At 42.0% G+C, this 19,860-nt stretch overlaps 1 protein-coding gene across 1 annotated transcript in view; it reads right to left on the bottom strand.

The window, feature by feature from the left end:
• Positions 1-225: 225 nt before the first annotated feature.
• The window catches only part of triqk (triple QxxK/R motif containing), a 24,336-nt gene continuing 4,701 nt past the window's right edge, over positions 226-19,860 (bottom strand). Inside the window, exons 3-4 of the mRNA XM_031853979.1 lie at positions 13,665-13,750; positions 226-7,223 (exon numbers count right to left, since the gene is read on the bottom strand). Coding sequence (XP_031709839.1) covers positions 7,116-7,223; positions 13,665-13,750 — 194 coding nt within the window. The 3' untranslated portion in view covers positions 226-7,115. The remainder of the gene's footprint in view (positions 7,224-13,664; positions 13,751-19,860) is intronic.

Genomic DNA, 19,860 nt, shown 5'->3' with positions numbered 1-19,860 from the left:
AAATATCACAGGAAGTTTGTTTTCTCCTTTGGAGAGTGAACACCTGTGTAAACTGCCATTTCACTCGATACGCCAACTGTGTGTGCAGGCAGCCCGGACAGCCGCCTGTCAGGTGACGTAATAGTTCAGTATTTACAATCTCTGAAGAATGAAAATAAACTCTTCATGCCATAATCATTATCTTTGCTCTGCTGAAGCTGGTGTGATGTTTCTCTTTGCTGTTTAAAGCGTCACTTTAAATGTTTAGAAAATCACAAATCAACATAACAAGTTCTTACAATGTGCTAAACACAGAACGATGCTTTCAATGGATGTTTTCTGTACCACAGAAAACTCAATTGGACTGAAGTATTGTTTTGAATAATAGTGAGTGTTATTTTGAGATGGAAAGAAGTCAGAAAAATGTATTACAGGGAAGCATTTCAAAAATCGATTTCATATTCTATTAGTCAGTTTATCGAGAACAAATGTGTGTTCAGACAGAAACAAAAAGCCAAAGTTTTGCCTTGTGTCATCGATGCAAATTTGACCACTAGACCATTTGTGTTTATTCACTCCAGATAGCCAATGTACAGGCTGTATAACCCTGACCCCAACCAGAGTGATGGACTGACCGATAGGATGGTTACAAGTACAGCAATGTGTAACTTGTTCCTTTCTCCAACATCTACACAACAAAGATACTGGGGTTAAACAAAAGATCTATTCACAAACCATTATGACAGTACACAAAAAAAACATAAAATGTATAAACAAGTGTCACGGAAGGACAAAACAGGCACAACAAATCCAGCGTATGGTTCCCATGAAAACATCTTTGGAAACTGACCATTGCCCGTTGTCTCACTACCATATCTAGAATGACAGAGGTGCAGAAATGAAGAAAATGAAAGGAGAGAAAAGAATGGCCCTCTTTCTTCCTTTAATGCCCCTCTGACTGAATGATATCTGCCCTGACCCCTCATGACCTCTGGCTTAAGGGGACAAGGAAGAGAGAGAGTGTGCAATATAGAGAGGGCAGTGTGTGCAATTGTGGGACACAGACAGGAAAAGGGAGAAAGACAGAGCATGTGTGTGGGTGCCTGTTCTCCTTTTGCCTCCGGGGAACGAGTCCTGTGGCTCTTGACTCTTCTAAATCAAAGAGCAAAGTGCGACACGTGATCTCTGAATGACCCTCACAACATCCCCGAGAGGAAGCCGCTGAGAGTACTCGCTCAGGTGAAGGAATAGAAACTTAATAAATGAGCAGGTAGACCTTGACACAATCACAAACCAAAATGAAAGACACAGACACACGCGACTGCTACAGTACAGCTTATGAGCACATGTTCGCCGAAACACCGAGACTGCGTTGTGGCTCGTTACCCTCTGTGTCATGTGATAATCTGCTCGGGTTTGTTTCACCCACAAAGAGGGAACAAGTGAACAAGATAGAGAGGTGAACAGAAAGATTGATAGCCACCATCTTCTTGGACCATGTATCATCTGCCATTGTCAGTGTTGCCAAAACACAGCGACTGCTGCTTCAGCCCATTTAAAATGTCACCGCTAATGATGTGGGTTACGCTGCTAATGTAACTAATGTGCTGTTCCTATGGGGCTTGGTATCCTGCCCAGGTCAACTCCGTGCCTGTAAAAACGTGAGGATAGAAGAATGGCTGATTGTTCATCAAATGCTGTTACGGATAGGTTTAGAGAAGAAGAAAAAAAACGTACGAAAGTGAGGTTGAATTCTATTTTAGTAGTTCCAGTTTAGTTTTGTTATGTATGTTATTTAAAGTTGCACTAATCAGATGACTATGTGTAATGCGAAAGGAATCACTTGTAGTCAAAAAATCCCTCATTACTGCTTTAACAGCGCACATATTTAAATAGGCAAATAATATACAAATACGTGATAAACAAGCAAGGCGACCCTTGTATCACCTAAACGATTACATTGCTGAACTTTTTATATTGAAACGAGGTAGTGATTGGAGAGCCTGATGGTTGACAAACAAGCAAGTGAGCCGCTGAGCTACTTGAATGCACTCATCAGTGCTTGCCTACTCTCTGGAACAGTGACTCGCAGCGAGAGAAGGGGGAGCTGAGATCACCTTATTTCAGTAAAAAAAAAAAACACAACCAACCAAAAGAACTGGAGACAACCTGTTTGTGTTATTCCCTCAGGTAATCCCACGCTCACTAGTGCATGGCCACGCACACCATTGAGAGAAACGCAGCAACTCTGCTCGCCTCTTTGTCTTCATCTCATCCACACTAAAGCGTGGGTATTGATTAAAACCCGGTGTCAAATATTGCGACAATTTTGCATGTAATTCTTTCATCATCTGAGACAATTTAAAGACACTTTTAAAACCACGAACACAATACATTTAGTAAACCATGGGTTGCTCATGTTTTTTGCTCATTTAAAATATAGCAGTCTCTCTTGCCTGGAAAGGTACGCTGATCTAAACAGACAAGCCACGGCCGAGTTTAACAACTGCCACCAAAGCTTATTCACTGGAATGTAGCTTAGGAATCTGTGATGCATACTGCAGCTTTTGTTGACATGATAAACCACACTTGAGAGGCAAAACAAATGGATGCCCAAAGCAATCACAGCACCCAACAGAAGTACCAGATACCAGCTTAATGCACTAAATGAGTCCTCCATGCTCTCCTTTTCCATTTAACTGTTGTGCACAAGAGGCCCGATTTCCAGGTGAGCCAGTCTCAAGTGGGCCCAACTTGGATGGTTTACTGAGTCTCCTGGGAACTGAAGGATAGGATGTCAGCTGCTGCTTCCTGCTTTAGCCTGTAACAGGAACTGGCTGTGTTCCAGTGTGTGTGTGTGTGTGTGTGTGTGTGTGTGTGTGTGTGTTGTCAGACAGATGACTGGGCAACAAGCCCAGGTACAGCAGAGCCCAGGTGTTCCTCCATGAAGAACACAATGAGCGTGTGCAAACATGGAGGGACAGACAGGCAAATGGAGAGGGACTGGTATCAGAGAGCACACCTGTTGAGCACCTGCCATATCCGCTCATGGCACACTATTATGGATGCAGCAGTTGTAAACACACACACACACACACACACACACACACACACAAAAAGCCCAAACTTGCACATGCACATTTCCTTCAAATCCCAAATATTGTAACACCACAGAGAAAGATCAGCAATGAATTTGGTGTCAGTCAGCGTTAAGTCATACTTTTCCATCCGACCTCAAACTACTTTTGAGTCTTGGCAAACTTTCCTGTCACTTCCTCTCTCCCGCTGAGTTTTACGTTCTCTGTGTCATTAGGCAGCGCATCGGGGATTAGGAAGGCGATGGGAGGATGTGATTCGCAGCAGAATCCTCTAAATCTGGCATTACCACACACCTCACAAAGCACTGGGGACTTTCTAATCCACCGCACAGCGCAACCCTGATAATGCATTCGTATCAGACACACAGGCACCAGAGGTCGGCAGAGAATTAAACACCAAAGTGTTACTCGTCAAGGTCGGAGTTGACATGGTCATGTTTGTTTTTCACGTGGAAGTCGGCAGATACTTGCATTTTGGTAATGCGGTAGATAGGTAGGGACATAATTTGCAGACTGACAGACACATTTTTATTCTACACAACAATATTCTACATCACTCTCTGCACTGAGAATAATAAAGTGCGTTATTAGACACGTCACAGAGTCAAAAGAGAAAATTTAATGATGACTTCTGTCATCATGGCTGTCTGACGCTGGATGTATGCACCAAAGTTTCTTACGTGATATTAATCCACATGTTTCAGTTTTTAAAGTAGAACTGCAGAAGCTGTGAAAGAAAGGCAGCAAGTCAACGAGATGGAGAAGGAAAAAAGAAGAGGGAAGGTGGGGAGAGAGACTGAGGGAGGAGACATTATGTGAGAGACTAGCAGTAGTACTTTGTGACAGGCATCATCAGTCCTGTCTTCTCACTATATCTCCCTAATGGGAGCGCAGCAGTGTGTGTTTCTGTGCACGTGTGTGTGAGAGAACGAGAGAGGGAGCGATGAGTCTCCCAGTCAGAGTGACTAGTAGAGTTGTGTGTGTGTGTATGATAGAGATAGGGACTAAATGAGCTCCTGGCGGGACTGACCCTCCTCACTCCTCACTGGTCCGTCAGAGACTGAGCGCTCCATTGGAGCATGGCCAAAGGCGCTTGCTGAATACTGAAAATACACACACACATAGATGAACAGGAGAAAGGCAGCTGCACAAGCGCCTCTGTATGCTCTCTCACTCTCTCTCTCTCACACACACACACACGGCACAAAAACAGAAGTAAACGCCATCCTAGAAACTAAACAGAAGATAAGCTGAGGTCACCGTGCACTTATGTTCACATGACGTCATGGTGCGAACAGAAAATGTGACAAAATGCACAAGTTTGTTTATGTCTAAAGCAAATACCATGAGAGCCAAAACCTTACATGCTCCAAATGTGCAGTGTGGAGTTCACCAGCAGCCATAATTATGATTCATGTCTCGGTAAACATCCATACATGTATGAGAACGTTCCCCACTGGCTTAAGTGTGGGAAAGTGCAGCGACATTACGTATTGCATGCATGTGGTGTTGCATATGCAGGTTTGGGGCGAAGTGTAATTACTCTTGGGTGACGCACCTCGCATGACTAATGAGCAGGAGTTGGGCGCGTGGCGTCGAGCTCATTTGTCTCAGGACGGCGGGTAAAGCTTCCAAAAGCTTGCCAACGTCACACACCCATGTTCCTTTTGTCATTGGTGTGGATTCGCTCGGCGGTGTGCATCTCCAATCTACTGCAGCATCTCTCCGAGGGAATTCTGCGTCGACATCGTCACGGTCACACTTGTTGACAACACAAAGCAGCCTCGCTCTTATTGAGGAAAGGCCACGACAAGTAGGCCGATGAAGACATTACTACAGTCAATACAATTTAATAACCCATTACTGATAGAACACTGTTGTTTATGGCGTAGAATTGATGAGATCTAAGAGAAATAATGGCAAGTTCATACACCATAAAAGTAAATCGACGATTGGATTTTTTTTATTCATTAACTTTTAAGACTCAACGTAACGACGACACCTTCTTTTAACAGCTAAATATAAACCTTCATGGATAGAGAAGTATAAAACATTACAGGTAGTTAAGATAATGTCAAGGTGTTGTATAAAGTACGCACTGCCTGTTTGTTCGGCTACGATTGTGTTTAAACGCAACACTTACTTTATACAATTTAATATTTGCAATTACGGTAATAACTTTGCAAAATAAATGGGCCTTAAAAAATGTGATATTGCTGTCCGTTTACGCTCATGACACCTTTTCTGTCTGCATTGATTCATTTAATAAAAGTTATACAAACAATCATATAGAAACTGAAAAGGTCCTTTCATTTATTTTTATTTTCTTACAAAGAGATACATGATTTAGATTTTTAGAGCAATTTAACAAAAAATAAATAAAAGATAAATTATAATGTATCACACAATATCCTGTAACTGAATCATTATGACAAAGCAAACTGTAAAAATGTTTATATACCATACAAACCAATTCAACAACAATACTTGATCTCATCTTCCAAAGCGTGGGTCTGAATGAATAGATCCTCTCCTTTGTGCTGATGTCAGCGCTCTTGTAGTTGGTGATGGTGACCTTTTAGATAACCGGTGTCACATATGAAGGTCTCTCAGGTCTGCCTATCTATTGTTACACATGTGAGTGACCCACAGCGGTGGAGAAGGAGGAGGAGGGGGTCTTGCAGTACCAAAGCCAGATAAAAGTCATTGGTTGAGGGTACGAGTGCATGCTTATCATTATGGTTTCTCGGAAAAGTAGTCTTTTACTAGAGGTCGGGAGGTCATGGGAGAAAAGAGCCGAAACTGAAAGCTCAAAATCAGTCTCACATTTCATCTAAGCCACAGAACACAGGCAGGCTCTGACACAAGACTTGTTTTTAAAAAGAGACTTAGTGGGGAAAAAAAAGAAACATATCGGGAAATGAAAGAAGTCACAAGGTCTCTAGTGTATTTGGTATTTATTGGCCTTCTTTGCGTTACACTAATATAAAAAAGTCGTATCCAAAACAAAGCATCAGTTGCGTTTTGGAGGACAGTATCAGAAAGGAATAGAAAGTGATAACATGAAAAGAAATAAACGAAACAAAAGCCACCGACTCTTTGTGAAGAAAGAATCCCTCAAACAGTGGAAGAACTTCGGCTGAAGTTGTAAATGGAAGGTCAGTCCTTGAACCTTGCAGCACTAGTGCAAGAAGAGTCGGGATAAAGAGGATTTGACGAACCTTCATATTCATACAGAGACATCACGTCCTACATTTGACGAGACGGAAAAATAATCAAGGTGTTCCTTTTGAGAAACACACCGGCTTCTCTTCAGTCGTCACTCATCTCTGCAATTTCCATTCAAATGAAAGAACAGGATCATATTTGTACTGCTAATCCTGTGGACGTGCGTCTCCGTGCCGCCTGCATGTGCGGCAGGTAGAATTGTGTTGTTCTGTATTCTGCACACACATTCAATCAGGGCGAGGGCTTTGTGGATTTTAATCTCACACTTTGTGATCTCCAGATATCCAAGAGGAGAGGTTTGTGCACTGGAATGTGAGGCAAGTGTTTGTCTGGATGTGACGAGAAGTTCAGCAGGAGATTTACATTTTTCTATTAGTGGAGAAAACAGAGGGACGTGACTCCGCAGAATATGATTAACGGAGGCTCAGTCTCGACTGTAGAGACGGCTAATTTTCTCTGCTGCATGTAGATCTTGCAGCAGAATGTTATACAACGAGGTCACTGAGTTTTTCAGGGAAACAGAATCAAAGCTACTCTCTCAGATCTGGGGTCAGGGAAAGAATAGAAGGAACTCGCATGTAAAACCATAATGTAATGATATAGTTTACGTGCTCCCATGCAGAAAGTAAAGGGAAAGTAGATCTTCAATAGAAGCTTTGAGTTATTTGATGGACTGTCCCATTTATCCCGAAGAGGCAGTTCATTGTCACCGAGTCACCAAAAGTGTGTAAAAAAAGACGACAGACTGTGTTCCGTCCTCGTGTGTGATGCGAGGAGACGAGACGTCATTGGCCTACAGTCCACCTCTCCTTAATCCTCATCCACATCCAGGTTCATCTCGGTACTCAGGTTGAGGTAGAAGAAGGCGTAGACGCAGAAGACGAAGAACAGGATCGCAACGATGACCAGGAACGCATCCTGAGAAGGAAAGAGAGAAGGTTTTAAGATACGGCGTTCATCTGTAAGAACTATTTATACATCTTACTGGCTGATCCCGTGTCTGTCTTTATGCACAGGAGCAGCTCTACTTTGTTTGAACGAGTTGGCAGGGCTCTGTAATTATTGTGCTTATCTTTCAGCGTTGTTACGTCTGTATTTGCCAAGTCCCCATTGTCTTTCTTCTCATTCAAATAATCTCATGTGAATTTCACCAGTCTGACTTTGTGTGTAAGAATACATCGTTGACTAGCGTTTGTGGGAAACAGTTTAAACTAAATGTTTGAACTGTAACTTGTAAATGTGCTTTTAAAGACAAATGTAATTATAGGACTGTTAATCATCACACTTTTATTTTAGCCATTCAAGTGAAAATCTGAATTGAATTGAATACGAAGATGTAAAAATGCTCAAATTAAATTTTAACGCTGCTCCACTCCATTACAGGTAAATAGGAAAACCCTGTATGAACCGGATCACACCAGTCAGCTGTAACTGACTTGTAGTATCCGTCTGTTTCAGTGATAAGACGACTGCTAAGTCACAAACCCCGACTATTCTGTCATTTGAATCATTTGAATCGCTGCATTGAGACCTCAATCTATTCTATTTGAATGAAACCCTTATACGTTATCACTTTACAGGGAATGGAAGTTGCATATTGCACATTATATATGAAAAAAATTAAAAATAAGCAACTGAACAGAGAAATGGAAGCCATGATTGTTTTGTTGATAAAGGTTAACGAGCTTATTAATCATGTCATGTGTTTCCTGTCCACACAACACAAGACTATTCACACTGAGGAGCTTCTTCTTTTGCACGCTTTGTTTACAGCGGTGGAGCTTATTGCTGACAGAAGGACAAAACAGACAAACAAATGTTTTCAAATTGACCTGCCTTTGTGTGGAAATGGTTTCAGACTCTTTAAAAAAGGAAACCAGGTCTCCGCAGTAGGTGTTCTATCTCAGCTGCTTTAAGAGATTCACTGCGAGAAATCGTTACCAGATGAAATGAAAGCGACACTGACGGCAAATATACTGCAGTAAAATAGCGGAATGTATAATGGGCATGAATGTTGTATTGTTTATAAAGACAGAAAGAACACAACATGATGTTAGTTATGGTGCATTAGAAAGCTACAGTATAGCTTTCCTACACACACCACATGTTTAGCAGCCAGTTCTCCAAAATCCATAACAATTAGAGAGACAACTTATTTGGAGATTGTGTAGTTTATTCTAAGGAGAGTGTGCTAGCACATCACATGCCTTCAGAAGGCTGAGTCATTGATTAGTTTCAGCTTTTCTCTTGATGCAAAGAGATTAAGTGGAAACATATTTTGGAGTAAAACTGGAGCCACATCCAAGATTTAAAAAAAAAAAATGCACAGTATCACATTTCAGAGACCCAGTCATGACTGACCGCAGTATTTTAATCTATTCAATCTGCAATCAATCTCCACTGCTCTCCTGCAAAGTTTAACTTTCTAAACAAAATGGCCTATTTTTTTTTTTTCTTTTTTAATTTCTATTGGCTAATTGTCAAACAATTTGAAGCCTTCCAGAGGAGTGGCATTCAACTTGAAAATGGGAATTTGGAGCGCTTGTTCATTATGCGGCGCTCGCACGATTACAATCTTCATCAGCTGGAGTTTCATTAGGGCCACTCAGAGTATTGAACAATGCCAGTTATTCTTTATCAAGAGAACTCATTAGCAGAAAACTTTCTAATCAACACTGGAGAGCTTGGAGAGCTGTAAAAGGTTGAGGACTACTGTCTGATTGGGGGGGTTATTCAAAAAGAAATATTTGATTTGAACATGAAAATGAGTATTTACATGCAAACTGGGCCACAACAACAAAGGATGCAAGTTCAAAACACATGATTGTAATCCTACACCAACAATTTTCACAGCTATAATCTTGTTCTTCTATTTCTAGATTTACGAAGTTGCCGCTCTGAAAAATCTTCCTGAACCCCGATCAGCTAAATCAGCCCGTATGCCGTAGATGAACGAGTGACAGGCTGAGGTGAAACAAGGTTACACCGAAGAAAAAATGACAAACAGGAAAGCAGCAAACAAGACGGATGTAAAAGGAAAACAGAAGCAAACAGAAATAATATAAAGGAAAATATAAGAAAACATCACTTCAGTTATTACCATACGTAGCACGCACACACAGAGATGACTGCAAATTCAACCCACCGGCCAAAAACTACATGGAGGAATGACAGAACGAAAAACAAGAGCGAGGAGGGGAGAGAAAACAAGTGAGAGATAAGGCTCGGCACAAACGAGCGGTGGTGGGGGGCTAATAATAATTCCTATCCGACGAGGGGGGGGGGGGTGACAATTAAAAGGCGTCACGGCATCCACAGCTATCTGTGTACATGTTGTAGCGCCGAGTCATCAGCAGCATTGGTCTTCATTAGCCTCAGCCCACATTTATCTACATCCCGGCAGCCTCCAAACAGCTTTAAGTCCTGGCTTAATTGGAAAACTTTTAAATTTCATGCACTTTAGTTTCATATATTAACCGCCAGGCTCCCACTGCTTGATTTACTTTTCTATTCTGCTGAGGCCTCGGAGAAAAGAGAACTGTTATCAAATCACCGAGGCTTGATTGTTTTCCGCTTTTCCTTGTGTTCCTCTCACAGCTTTGAAAAAAGACAACAAAAGGGAGAAGCATTTGTAATTCTGCCGACAGTATCGCAAAGAAAATGTTGTGCTTCTGACGCAGGTATACGCATTTCGCTGAATTGCGGCTGAAACAAAAGGACACCTGAAATCACAACCCGGGTTGTTGTTGTTGTTGTTGTTTTTTCCCCCCCTCTCTCTCTGCTTCAGATTTCAGAGCGAAAGAGAACAGCTGGTTACAGTGACTCGTCTGTGAACACAAGCTGGAGGGGTTTTGGTCAAAACACTTGGGTTGTAGGAAGCACCTGCACTTGATTGAGATCATAGTTTTGGAGGAGAGTGGCCCACTGTGTTGACTCTAGCCGTGTCTCACACACACAGCCCCTCTGCCCACATTCTGATGGAGACCTCTGGATGGGGCATAAGCATCATTCTTCATCATGTGGCTCTCTCAGCACCGGCGGCAGCTGCAGCGCACTTGGCATGCTGGGAGCTGGATCCCTGTCACCCTGGCGACAAGCCACAGCTCAGCAGACATCCCCTCATCTGGTCTGATTTTTATTCTCCTCCTGTTTGTGTGCGTATACGTGTGTGTGTGTGTGTGTGTGTGTGTGTGTGTGTGTGTGTGTGTGTGTGTGTGTGTACGTCAGTATGTGCCAAGAGAGAATCAGTGTGTTTGTGGCTGAACGTTGGTGCATCTGGGCTGTGGTTGGTAAGCACGTGTCATCTGTACAGAAGTCATCACCACCAGATAACCATCCACTAGGTCATATTTCATGATTTCTATTTGTTGACTTTATGGCTTTAAAAGGTGATTTAAGTAGTAAAACAAATAACTAATCAGCACAGTCGGAGGTAAAAAATTTCTTGTTTTATGTGACTAATGCTCAAAACATTATAATAATTATTATAATTACTTGACAAATTTATTTAATTCATCCAATCATATAATTGACTAATCGTTTCTGCATTCATATTTTGTAAAATAAAGAAAAGCTGTCATCCCCACCCTACAATGAAAGGGATGAACACATGAGCTTAAAATAACCTTTTGCCTGCTGATTATCTTAAATTAGACATATGTGCCTTCATTTTCTTACACAACCCTTTCTGTGTGCTTCTGCAACACAAAAACATATCCACGGACAAAAGGAGTCTCATCGCCGCGATCACCACTCACTGAGTGTTTCCATAAATCTTTTCCATAAATGAAATGGCATGAAAGGCCATAAAACCTACACATTCCGACATGCTATCCGTCTACGCTCCTAACCAGCTAGAAAGTGTGAATGAGCCTCATAAAGCTAATGGCCAGCGCAGATGACACATCCAGTTTGCTTCAGTGAGAGGCTGAAGCAGATGCTAGTTTGTCGGTTTTCAGCACAGCACCCCTCACAGTTTGTACTCGTACGTTTTACTCTAGATGCTGCCCAATGATGACTCCATAAGAGTTGCTTCTTCACGACGACACCAACAGCTTCATGACTCAAGTTATATTTAGATTTATAGGAATCACAAAAAGACTAAAAGTACACAACAACAAAAAAAGAAAAATAATCTGTACAGTCTTGCATACATTCATAAATGACAGCTGGAAGTCATTATCTGTATCCTCCATCCTCCGCCAATTCCATAAGCAATTTTTTCCCCAACTTTCTTGGCTCAGCGGCTAAATAAGAGGGAAAATAGTGCAGGAATGAACAGAAGGCTAGTGTGCCAATTAGACGAGGCAGCAGGCTTGTTTCCTGTGCTGCAAGCTATCGTACTGGAGCTACTTCGAAGGCACGTACTCTTCCACTGGCAAACTGAGAAGAGACTGCTGACCACCTCGTGCCAGTTTCATCTCTGCTGTGATGACCCCACAACCATCTAGGTTTTGAAGAAGCAGGGCAGGAAACACGTCCATGCTTGCATTCAGACAGTAACAAGCTATGTAAACACACCTTGACTCAGCGTGTGAACAAGAACACACTCGGCCACAACGAGTGGCTGATTTCCGTAACTTCTGAGGTTGTTTTGCGCAGCCCGTCATCTAATCGCCGTTGTGGGAACAGACGTTGTTCCTCTCTCTCTCGCGCTCTCTTAGTCTCTCCATCCGTTTTGCTGCCAATTTACCCAGACTGCCCTGCTACTAGGACAGCCCCGAGACAGCCTGCCCTGGCAGCTGCCAGATTCTCTGTGCCCACATGTCTGCTGGTCCTTCTGAGATGCCAGCTGCATCCGAGGACCTGCATCTCAACTAGGGACATGGCAAAAGAGGGAGAAGGAGGAAGAGGAGAATGGGAAGAGGAGAAGAAGGAGAACGGGAAGGAGGAGGAAGTAGAGAAGAGAACAGAAGAGAAAAGAAACCTAATTCACACAGCAACAAGCTTACATAAATTGCAGCCAAATCCTTGCTGTCAACCAAAGGACAGAGAGAGGGGGGGCTGTTATCACAGAGCTGTGTAAAAACACAGCTTTATGTAACGCTAAAAGGACTCGATGGGAAAGCAAGCGTGACCAAATATCCATTACATTTGGGTTGAATTTCAATCGAACTCGGGGCCAAAGGGTCCAAGTCAGTTTAATATCCTCGTCCCAGAGGTATTTTTAATCCGACCTCTGAAAATTCCCCCTCGTCTTGAGCATGGAAAACCTGAATTATTCATAGGCAATATCAATATTTCAAGATATGGACTAATCTAATTGGATTAAAGACGTGCTTAATGAGGCCTAGCGTGTCTAAGAGATGCATATTTTAAAAGCTGACCATTTCACCCAGTGTTTAATCCTCACTGTGATTTGTTCGTCTCTGTGTACTACGTGCCAACTGAGGCTTCATGAGGAAGTGAAGCCTTTTGGCTTTTGATGTAAAGTGAAGAGAACCAATTCTCAAAGTCACGACGCAAAATAAACATACAAAAAAAAAAAAAGAAAGATAACATGCCTGAACTATGTTTCCCTGCAACTGATTTTAATTTCCCAACTCACCGACGACCTGATTTCTTGTGATGGTATCTGCAATTTCAAAGATGAGTTAAACACCTGTAAGGTCAGATTCACAAGCTATTCCATTGGCATGGACTCACTCTACATGGAGAGACCGTGACATATTAAAACTGTTTATTGGTAAGGCAACTGAATGAGAAAAAGCATAAACAACGTTTGCCAGAGTGATAAATGTGGAGTCATCCATCTTTGCCTGCACAACAGCTCCCAATCGCTGCAGCGTAACCAAACAACGGAGGGATGAACTGTTCTATCCGAGCAACACCCTCAACTCTCTTCCCTTACATTACCCACCTCCATCTATCTCATCGCCTTCTTATTCCTTCTCTGCTCGTTATATTTCCAACTTCTCCGTCACTGTTTCTCCTCCTCCACCTTCTTCACCATTAAAAAGAATAACGAAACTCTTGAATTTCAACCCTTCCAGGAATTCATTATGTCTGTATTTTTCTCGACAGGATCGAGTATTTTAAACTTTATTCTATGGAGGATGATGGATTCCAACACTCGCACAGATCTTCAAAGGATTAGCAGGGGGCCTCATCACATCATTTCAGGTTGTTGTTGTTGTTGTTGTTACATTCCCTAAAGACCTAACGCAGGTTGTAAGAGAGCTAAGAGCCGTGGTTGTGAAGTGATCTAGTGAGACAGACTCAGACACACAACAAAGGAGACGGTTGGCAGACAGAAAGAGAAGCAGAATCATAGATGGGCTGGGACAGACGAGCAAGCAAAAACATTGGAAGACATGTAGACATGTAGTCCTGAAGAGAGTAAGTCCAGGCCAGTCTCACCCTGAATCCAGAGGAATTCTTCTTCGCGTCAGCTTTCAGCCGTGTGGCCTTTAATGCCGACTTTGTCTTTTTGTAGTCCTGCTTACCTGAAAGACAGAAAATAAGTGTGGCACACAAATCAAATAGTTTTATTGTTTAAATTCATTGTTAACAGGCAAGCCCCTTTAGACGGAGCCCGGCCTGCCGTTTCCTCCTGGTGCCAGTCGTTATGTTGTTCAGCTAAGCTAACCATCTCCTGCCTGTAGCTGCATATTTAACGGCTCTCCTCGTCTAACTCACTGCAAGAAAGAGAATAAGAGCCTTTTCCAAAAATGTGGACCTGTACTTGTAAGATATACTCAAATTCTAAAGCCCAACTAAACTAACTGTAAGTAAAGATAAAAAATAAGACGAGTGAAGAAAAATAAGGCTAAATGTAGCAATTCAATTTACCCACATATATTGTGATCTGCATGTGCATCCAAAATACAAAGAACCCTTTCTGGCCTCAGCTTTCACCTGCACTTGCTTGACCTCCCATGGGCTCAACTCTCAAGGGTGAGTCTTGTGGGCAAACAGGCCACCTGGCAAAGCATGTGTAATATGCGTGTGTGTGTGTGTGTGTGTGTGTGTGTGTGTGTGTGTGTGTGAGAGAGCGTTCTTCACATGAGGCAGAGCCGGCTGTCTTGGTCTAATTAGAAACAACACACTGCAGGAAAAGGAACTTTGCTAACAATAGTGGAAAGGCAACAGCTTGCTGAACAGTGTGTGTGTGTGTGGAGTGTGGACATCTTAGCGGGTAATTAAAGATGTTATTCTAGAAAATTAAAGTCAGGGATAAAATTAGACTTGGGTTTGGGTTAAGGTTAGGTTGAGAGTTAAGGTCAGGCATACGTTATTAGCTGGGGATTAAAGTGACAATTAGTACAATAGAGGAATATGTGTGTTTGAGACGGAGACCGAGCCCCCGGTTCAGCTTCGGCGGTTTCTTAGTTGGTGACGTGACATGCGGAGGCCACTTGGAGTTTTTACTCCCAGCCAATTAAGCCTCATTTACATCGAAAGAGGGAACAAGAGAAGGAGGAAGGAGAGGAAAGAAAGCATCCATGTCCATCTGGAAAGGTTGTGGGAGAGAGAAAGGAGTGAAAATGAGCTAGTGAGGAAGGAGGGGTGAGGAGGCGTGTCATGATTCTGAAAACAAACTGCATACCACTGAGTGTCATGTCTCTCAGGGAGCAGAGAGGCTCCTCTTAGGGACAGCCATCGAGGAGAGAGATGACCGTGTGCAAAAATATCAACATAGCTAACTATCGCGATCATTTTTGAAATGATAGTGTATCGATATGTCCGCGACTACTATCGAGACATAAAAAAAATAAAAAAATAAATAAATGTAAATGTCCGTTAAATTGCCTCGAATTCCTGTGTTCCTCTAGATGCCGCTGCCTATTGTAGGGCCAGTGACCTCCCGGCCTGTCACGTGATCCGGCCAAAATCACAACATAGAGTCTCACAAGCAAGCGACCGTATACTGTGACACAATGAGAATACAATATGCACTTTATTGTCTCATAATATAGAAGTAGTTTTGATGCCATTTGTCCGCCGAGTTATTAATATGTGATGTACGTATAAGAAAGTTGTATTTTCGACTCTATTTTTACATTTTAATGGTGTTAAGTCTCTCTCTCAAAGTTATTGCACTTAATTCCTATTTCCTTTCTCCATCCCTCCTGGTCACAGAGCCCTGCTCCACCTGCCTGACTCAGTGGAGGGCTAATAGAAATGGGGAGCATGATGCCAGACGCAGACAGTAAGCTTGTGGGAATTCATTAGGAGGGCCGCCGGATGTCTCCTCCACTTGTCAGAAACTGGAGAGGGGGGGAATTTGATTGGAGGCCACCCTTTGCTCACCATTCACAGAAGTTGAGCAAGGGGTTTTAATACTACAAATGATTGGTTTTTACAATGTAAGGCTACAGGAAGCTACATCAAATGCTTCAAATCCCATATATCAAAAGGAAAAAGTAGAGAAAGTCAGAGGGATTGTAAAATGTGTAAAAATGTAAAGGGAAGAAAATGCAACATGCAGGGAATCGCTGAGGTTTAATCGGATTCACTCCTTCAGTATAATTCAACTGTGTCTGGAGGTGAAAATAAGTTTCATCACGATACATTATATTGACTCTTGACAATACAAGCTGAAGGTTGCCACAACACAATATTGATTCAATTCAATCCAGGGGCCTGCAATCGATACGAGATGATATCATGTACACATTTAATACAATCCGTGATATTGATATCAAATCACTAACCACAAGGCTAGCCAGAGCGAAGCTAGCACTAGCTAGCACTAGTCAGTCACAACAGCTCTCCAAGCTTCTTCTATTGTCTCTGTGCTGGTGGGTTTACAACTATTTTGTTCTCAGGATTGTAAAAATGTGCAAATTCCACCAAAGTTTGTGCAAAAAAAATTGCAGATTTACTTCATCCCTCTGACCGAATCAAGTTATAATGTATTTCTATAGCACATAAAAAAATGGACTTACCAAAGTGCATTACAAACGTAGACAGAATAAAGCACTGGTCATTTTATATGGCAGTGTGCCTGACTGGGCCTTTATGATTGTGAATATGAACAACATTTACTTGATAAACACTATAACATCGCCTCATATCTAGGATGTCTGGGAAACGGTCTTCTTCACAAACAGCAACAGATAATTGATTGTGTCGACCAAGCTACCCGGGGAAAATTGTAGAATTCCATGATGTCTGTTGTGCAACCTTGATTTAAAACTGAACAATCTGTACTTTCTGTTTGGTTTACTTTGTCTGCCTATCCGTTTCCTCGGGGTGTCTTTTCTGCAGCAAAGTGCCCAAGGATGCTCTAACACAGACGAGCTGGGGTTTAAATTTCAAAGGCAGAATTCTTTCAGCATTTAAACCATTTCCCACAAATGCCTTCTAAAACACGCACCTGTGCTGTTTTTTTGTTTTTATCCCTGGGTCTTAAATTGTACTACATAGAGAAATGACAATATTCAAAAATTCATCACAACCCAACACACCCATAAACATCTGGTAAGAATCAATAATTAATTGAAGCAACATCAGAACAGATATAGGAGTGAGTTAATATGGAGACGATATGCCAGAGAATTACAACAGGCTGTGTAAGGTATTGTAATGTTGAATTAACATGGTGTAAAGCCTTTGTGGTTTGTTTGCATGGGTTCGGAAAACACACACACACACACACACACACACCTAATGATACTACATTGGGCGAATGAGCGCTCTTATTCGTCAATGCTGTTCACCTTGCTGTAGCGGCTCTGTAGCCACTTTCTGTCACAAATTATCTACCTGCGCTGTGCTACACGCCGGCCTCCCATCCCTCCCTACTGCTGCCTGTCACACTGAAAAGGCATCACTGTCCGTGTCTCAGAAGAACATTAGCCTTTGTAAGACGGCCTAGAGTCCCTGCTGAGGGGCTTCACTGAGTGTGCCTTTCATGAAAGTCATCACGGACTTCATGTCAAGAGGACAAGAGAAAAATGACACACACACACGTACACCACTTAGTCTACGTCCCCGTTGATGTGTGTTTCATGGTTTTCCCTCGCATGTTTGTCGTTGCATTTACTTGTAAATGATGTTTGATTATATTCTTATCTGGAGCTATTGTACTGCTTTGCATAACGAGACAGGTAGGGGGTATTAGCTAAAATTAACCACACGAGAGATTGAGCACTCAAAGGTAGGAGGGGGGGGGGGGGGGGGGGGGGTGGATTTGTGTGTCACACACAAATTGGCCATTTAAGTGAAGCTAGAAGAGGGGTAGACATCCATGTGTGTGTCACAGTTTGTGTGAATGAAAAGAAACCTCAGTAATAGAAAGGATAACAAAACTCTGACCATATCAGTAATAGTAACCGAGGTAAAGATGTTGAATTAAATGAAATAAAAGACTCCAACAGTGTAACAGACAATGTATATGGTGGATTACTTATTGTTGTCATTCTTCTTTCGAATCTTGGTTGTGTGGAATTGTGTCATATTCGGAAATATATTATGAAATATTTAGGACATTTAGGTCAGATTTTTGTATATAAAAATCCAAGTATGCAGATGCGATTTGAGATTGCATCTTTGTTCAGAGATAAATACTATTCCTAAAAGTACAAGTAAGTACTGTGTAACGAGCTGATAATTAATTCTGTTTTAATCAGTAGTTCCTGAATTGTTACCGATAACATAATTCTACTCAACAACAACCAAATCACTAAAAATGTTGGATACATATACAATATTCAATTGTTTTCATTGATCCACTATATGAAAATGTATCTCCGTTAATTAGGTGAAGGCTGAGCTACTGTACCACCTGAAAACTCCATCGATGGGTTGTACTCAAGTCAGTCAAATTTCATGCCGCCTTATTATACAAACTTTACAAAGCTGTCTACTGCATTTAAATTGAAGTCAGACCTCATGTAGTAAGAGATTGCTGCGTCATCATTTGAAATAGAAATATTTGTTACTTTCAGCATTAAATAAAGAGCTGACCGACCAGAATAACAGTTCTGAGACACTCACTTTAGAATTAACTTTCCCAGGTTGCTGCCTTCTTTTTTGTATAATCCCAAATAAAATGCAAAAATGAGTTGCTCTTCAAAGTTACATTACCAGCCCAGTATACCACGAACACCTCTAGCTATGTCAGTCGACCACATGCAGCACCTTTTAAATCTTCTCAACTTCCTTTCATCCCTAAAAACTCTGTTAGATGCAGATATGTGACCTCAGGCCGTAATCGGTTTTTAAAAAAACGATCCCTTAATGATGTAAAGTGTCACGTTATTGAATTACTTTAAAAAACATAGTCAAACAATATGTGACAACAGCATTTATTGGTCTTTGTACAGTCCAGACAGTACTGTGAATGCACTGTTTTTAAAAGCTACTGTGCACAATTGCCACAAACAAGTACGCGAGTGTGTCAACAGAAACGCAAACATACCCTAGTGTGTTTTGTTTGTTTCCGTGGGGACTCGCCATCCTGCATATGCACCACATGCAGAGCGACGGGGTGATTTGGACAGACAGACACTGTCCAGTAGTCCCTGGAAGCTCTGACAGCGTGTCTGACAGTTCCTCGTGCTTTGCTTTTGTGTTTACGTGGCATGGCGGCCAAATAGTCAGTGACCACATGGTGCGGATCGCTGGCATCTGCCGGGATGCGTGCTCATAGAACTGGAGGGCTGATGCCAGACACATGGGAGATATTCATGCCTTGTCCTTCGCATCATGTGCAGCGAGGAGAGCCGAGGCAAAATCTTGCAAGATGCAAGGGCTCAACAATAAGCCATTAGCAGCCATTATGACAAAGCTTATATTCTTTTATGTCACATTTTCATTATTAGACAAATGTATAAATGCATATCTTAGTTACTCAAAATATATATTTTCAGTTTTAGCAACCAAATGCTGATACCAGGCTGCAAAATTAAGTGCTGAGCCGTGTGATGTATTGAAGCCTACCTACAAATGTGAGTGAAATATTTCGACTACCTTCCAAGTTGTGAAACGATGCATTCTTGAGTTAATAATTTCCAATTTGCCATATTTGAAATGGCGGGTGTCTTTATCCGTGGACAATCTTTCCTACTTTGTTGAGCGGGCAGCAGCAATCATTACTACAACAGAGTGACCGCTTCCATGTAAGAACGCCATAGCTTTACGTCTCCTGAGGGTATCTTGGCACAGTCAATTATTACAGGCTTAATAATGGTATTTAAAAAGAGAGTGTCAACAGTGGCCCCTTGATTGACCATCATGACAAAAGCACTCCAGCAGAGATGATGGTATAGCTCAACGACTAGCCTGAACTACTGCTGATGTTCGATGAATAAGCCTTTTGTTCCAGAAAGAAGGAAAAACGGTATAAATTGAAAGGCCGGCAGGTAGAGAGAGGACCACGGTGTCCTTGACACCTGTGTTACATATTTTTGAATTGAAAAACACTAAATGGGAAAGACAAAATGAAAAAACAAGACCTTCCGTGCCCGTGGTAGGGGATGTGACAGTGGGAGATGAGCTTGTTGTGTTGTCTGTCTCTCATTTGTTGACCCAGCCCAGGTTTTACACAGCAACAGGCGGCTGATAGATAGATAGATAGATAGATAGATAGATAGATAGATAGATAGAT

This window comes from Anarrhichthys ocellatus, unplaced genomic scaffold (assembly GCF_004355925.1).
Source record: "Anarrhichthys ocellatus isolate YVR2014 unplaced genomic scaffold, GSC_Weel_1.0 scaffold14, whole genome shotgun sequence".
NCBI classification, from domain to species: Eukaryota; Metazoa; Chordata; class Actinopteri; order Perciformes; family Anarhichadidae; genus Anarrhichthys; species Anarrhichthys ocellatus.
Note: the sequence above shows the minus strand (reverse complement) of the source record. Positions and strands in the feature narration are given on the sequence as shown.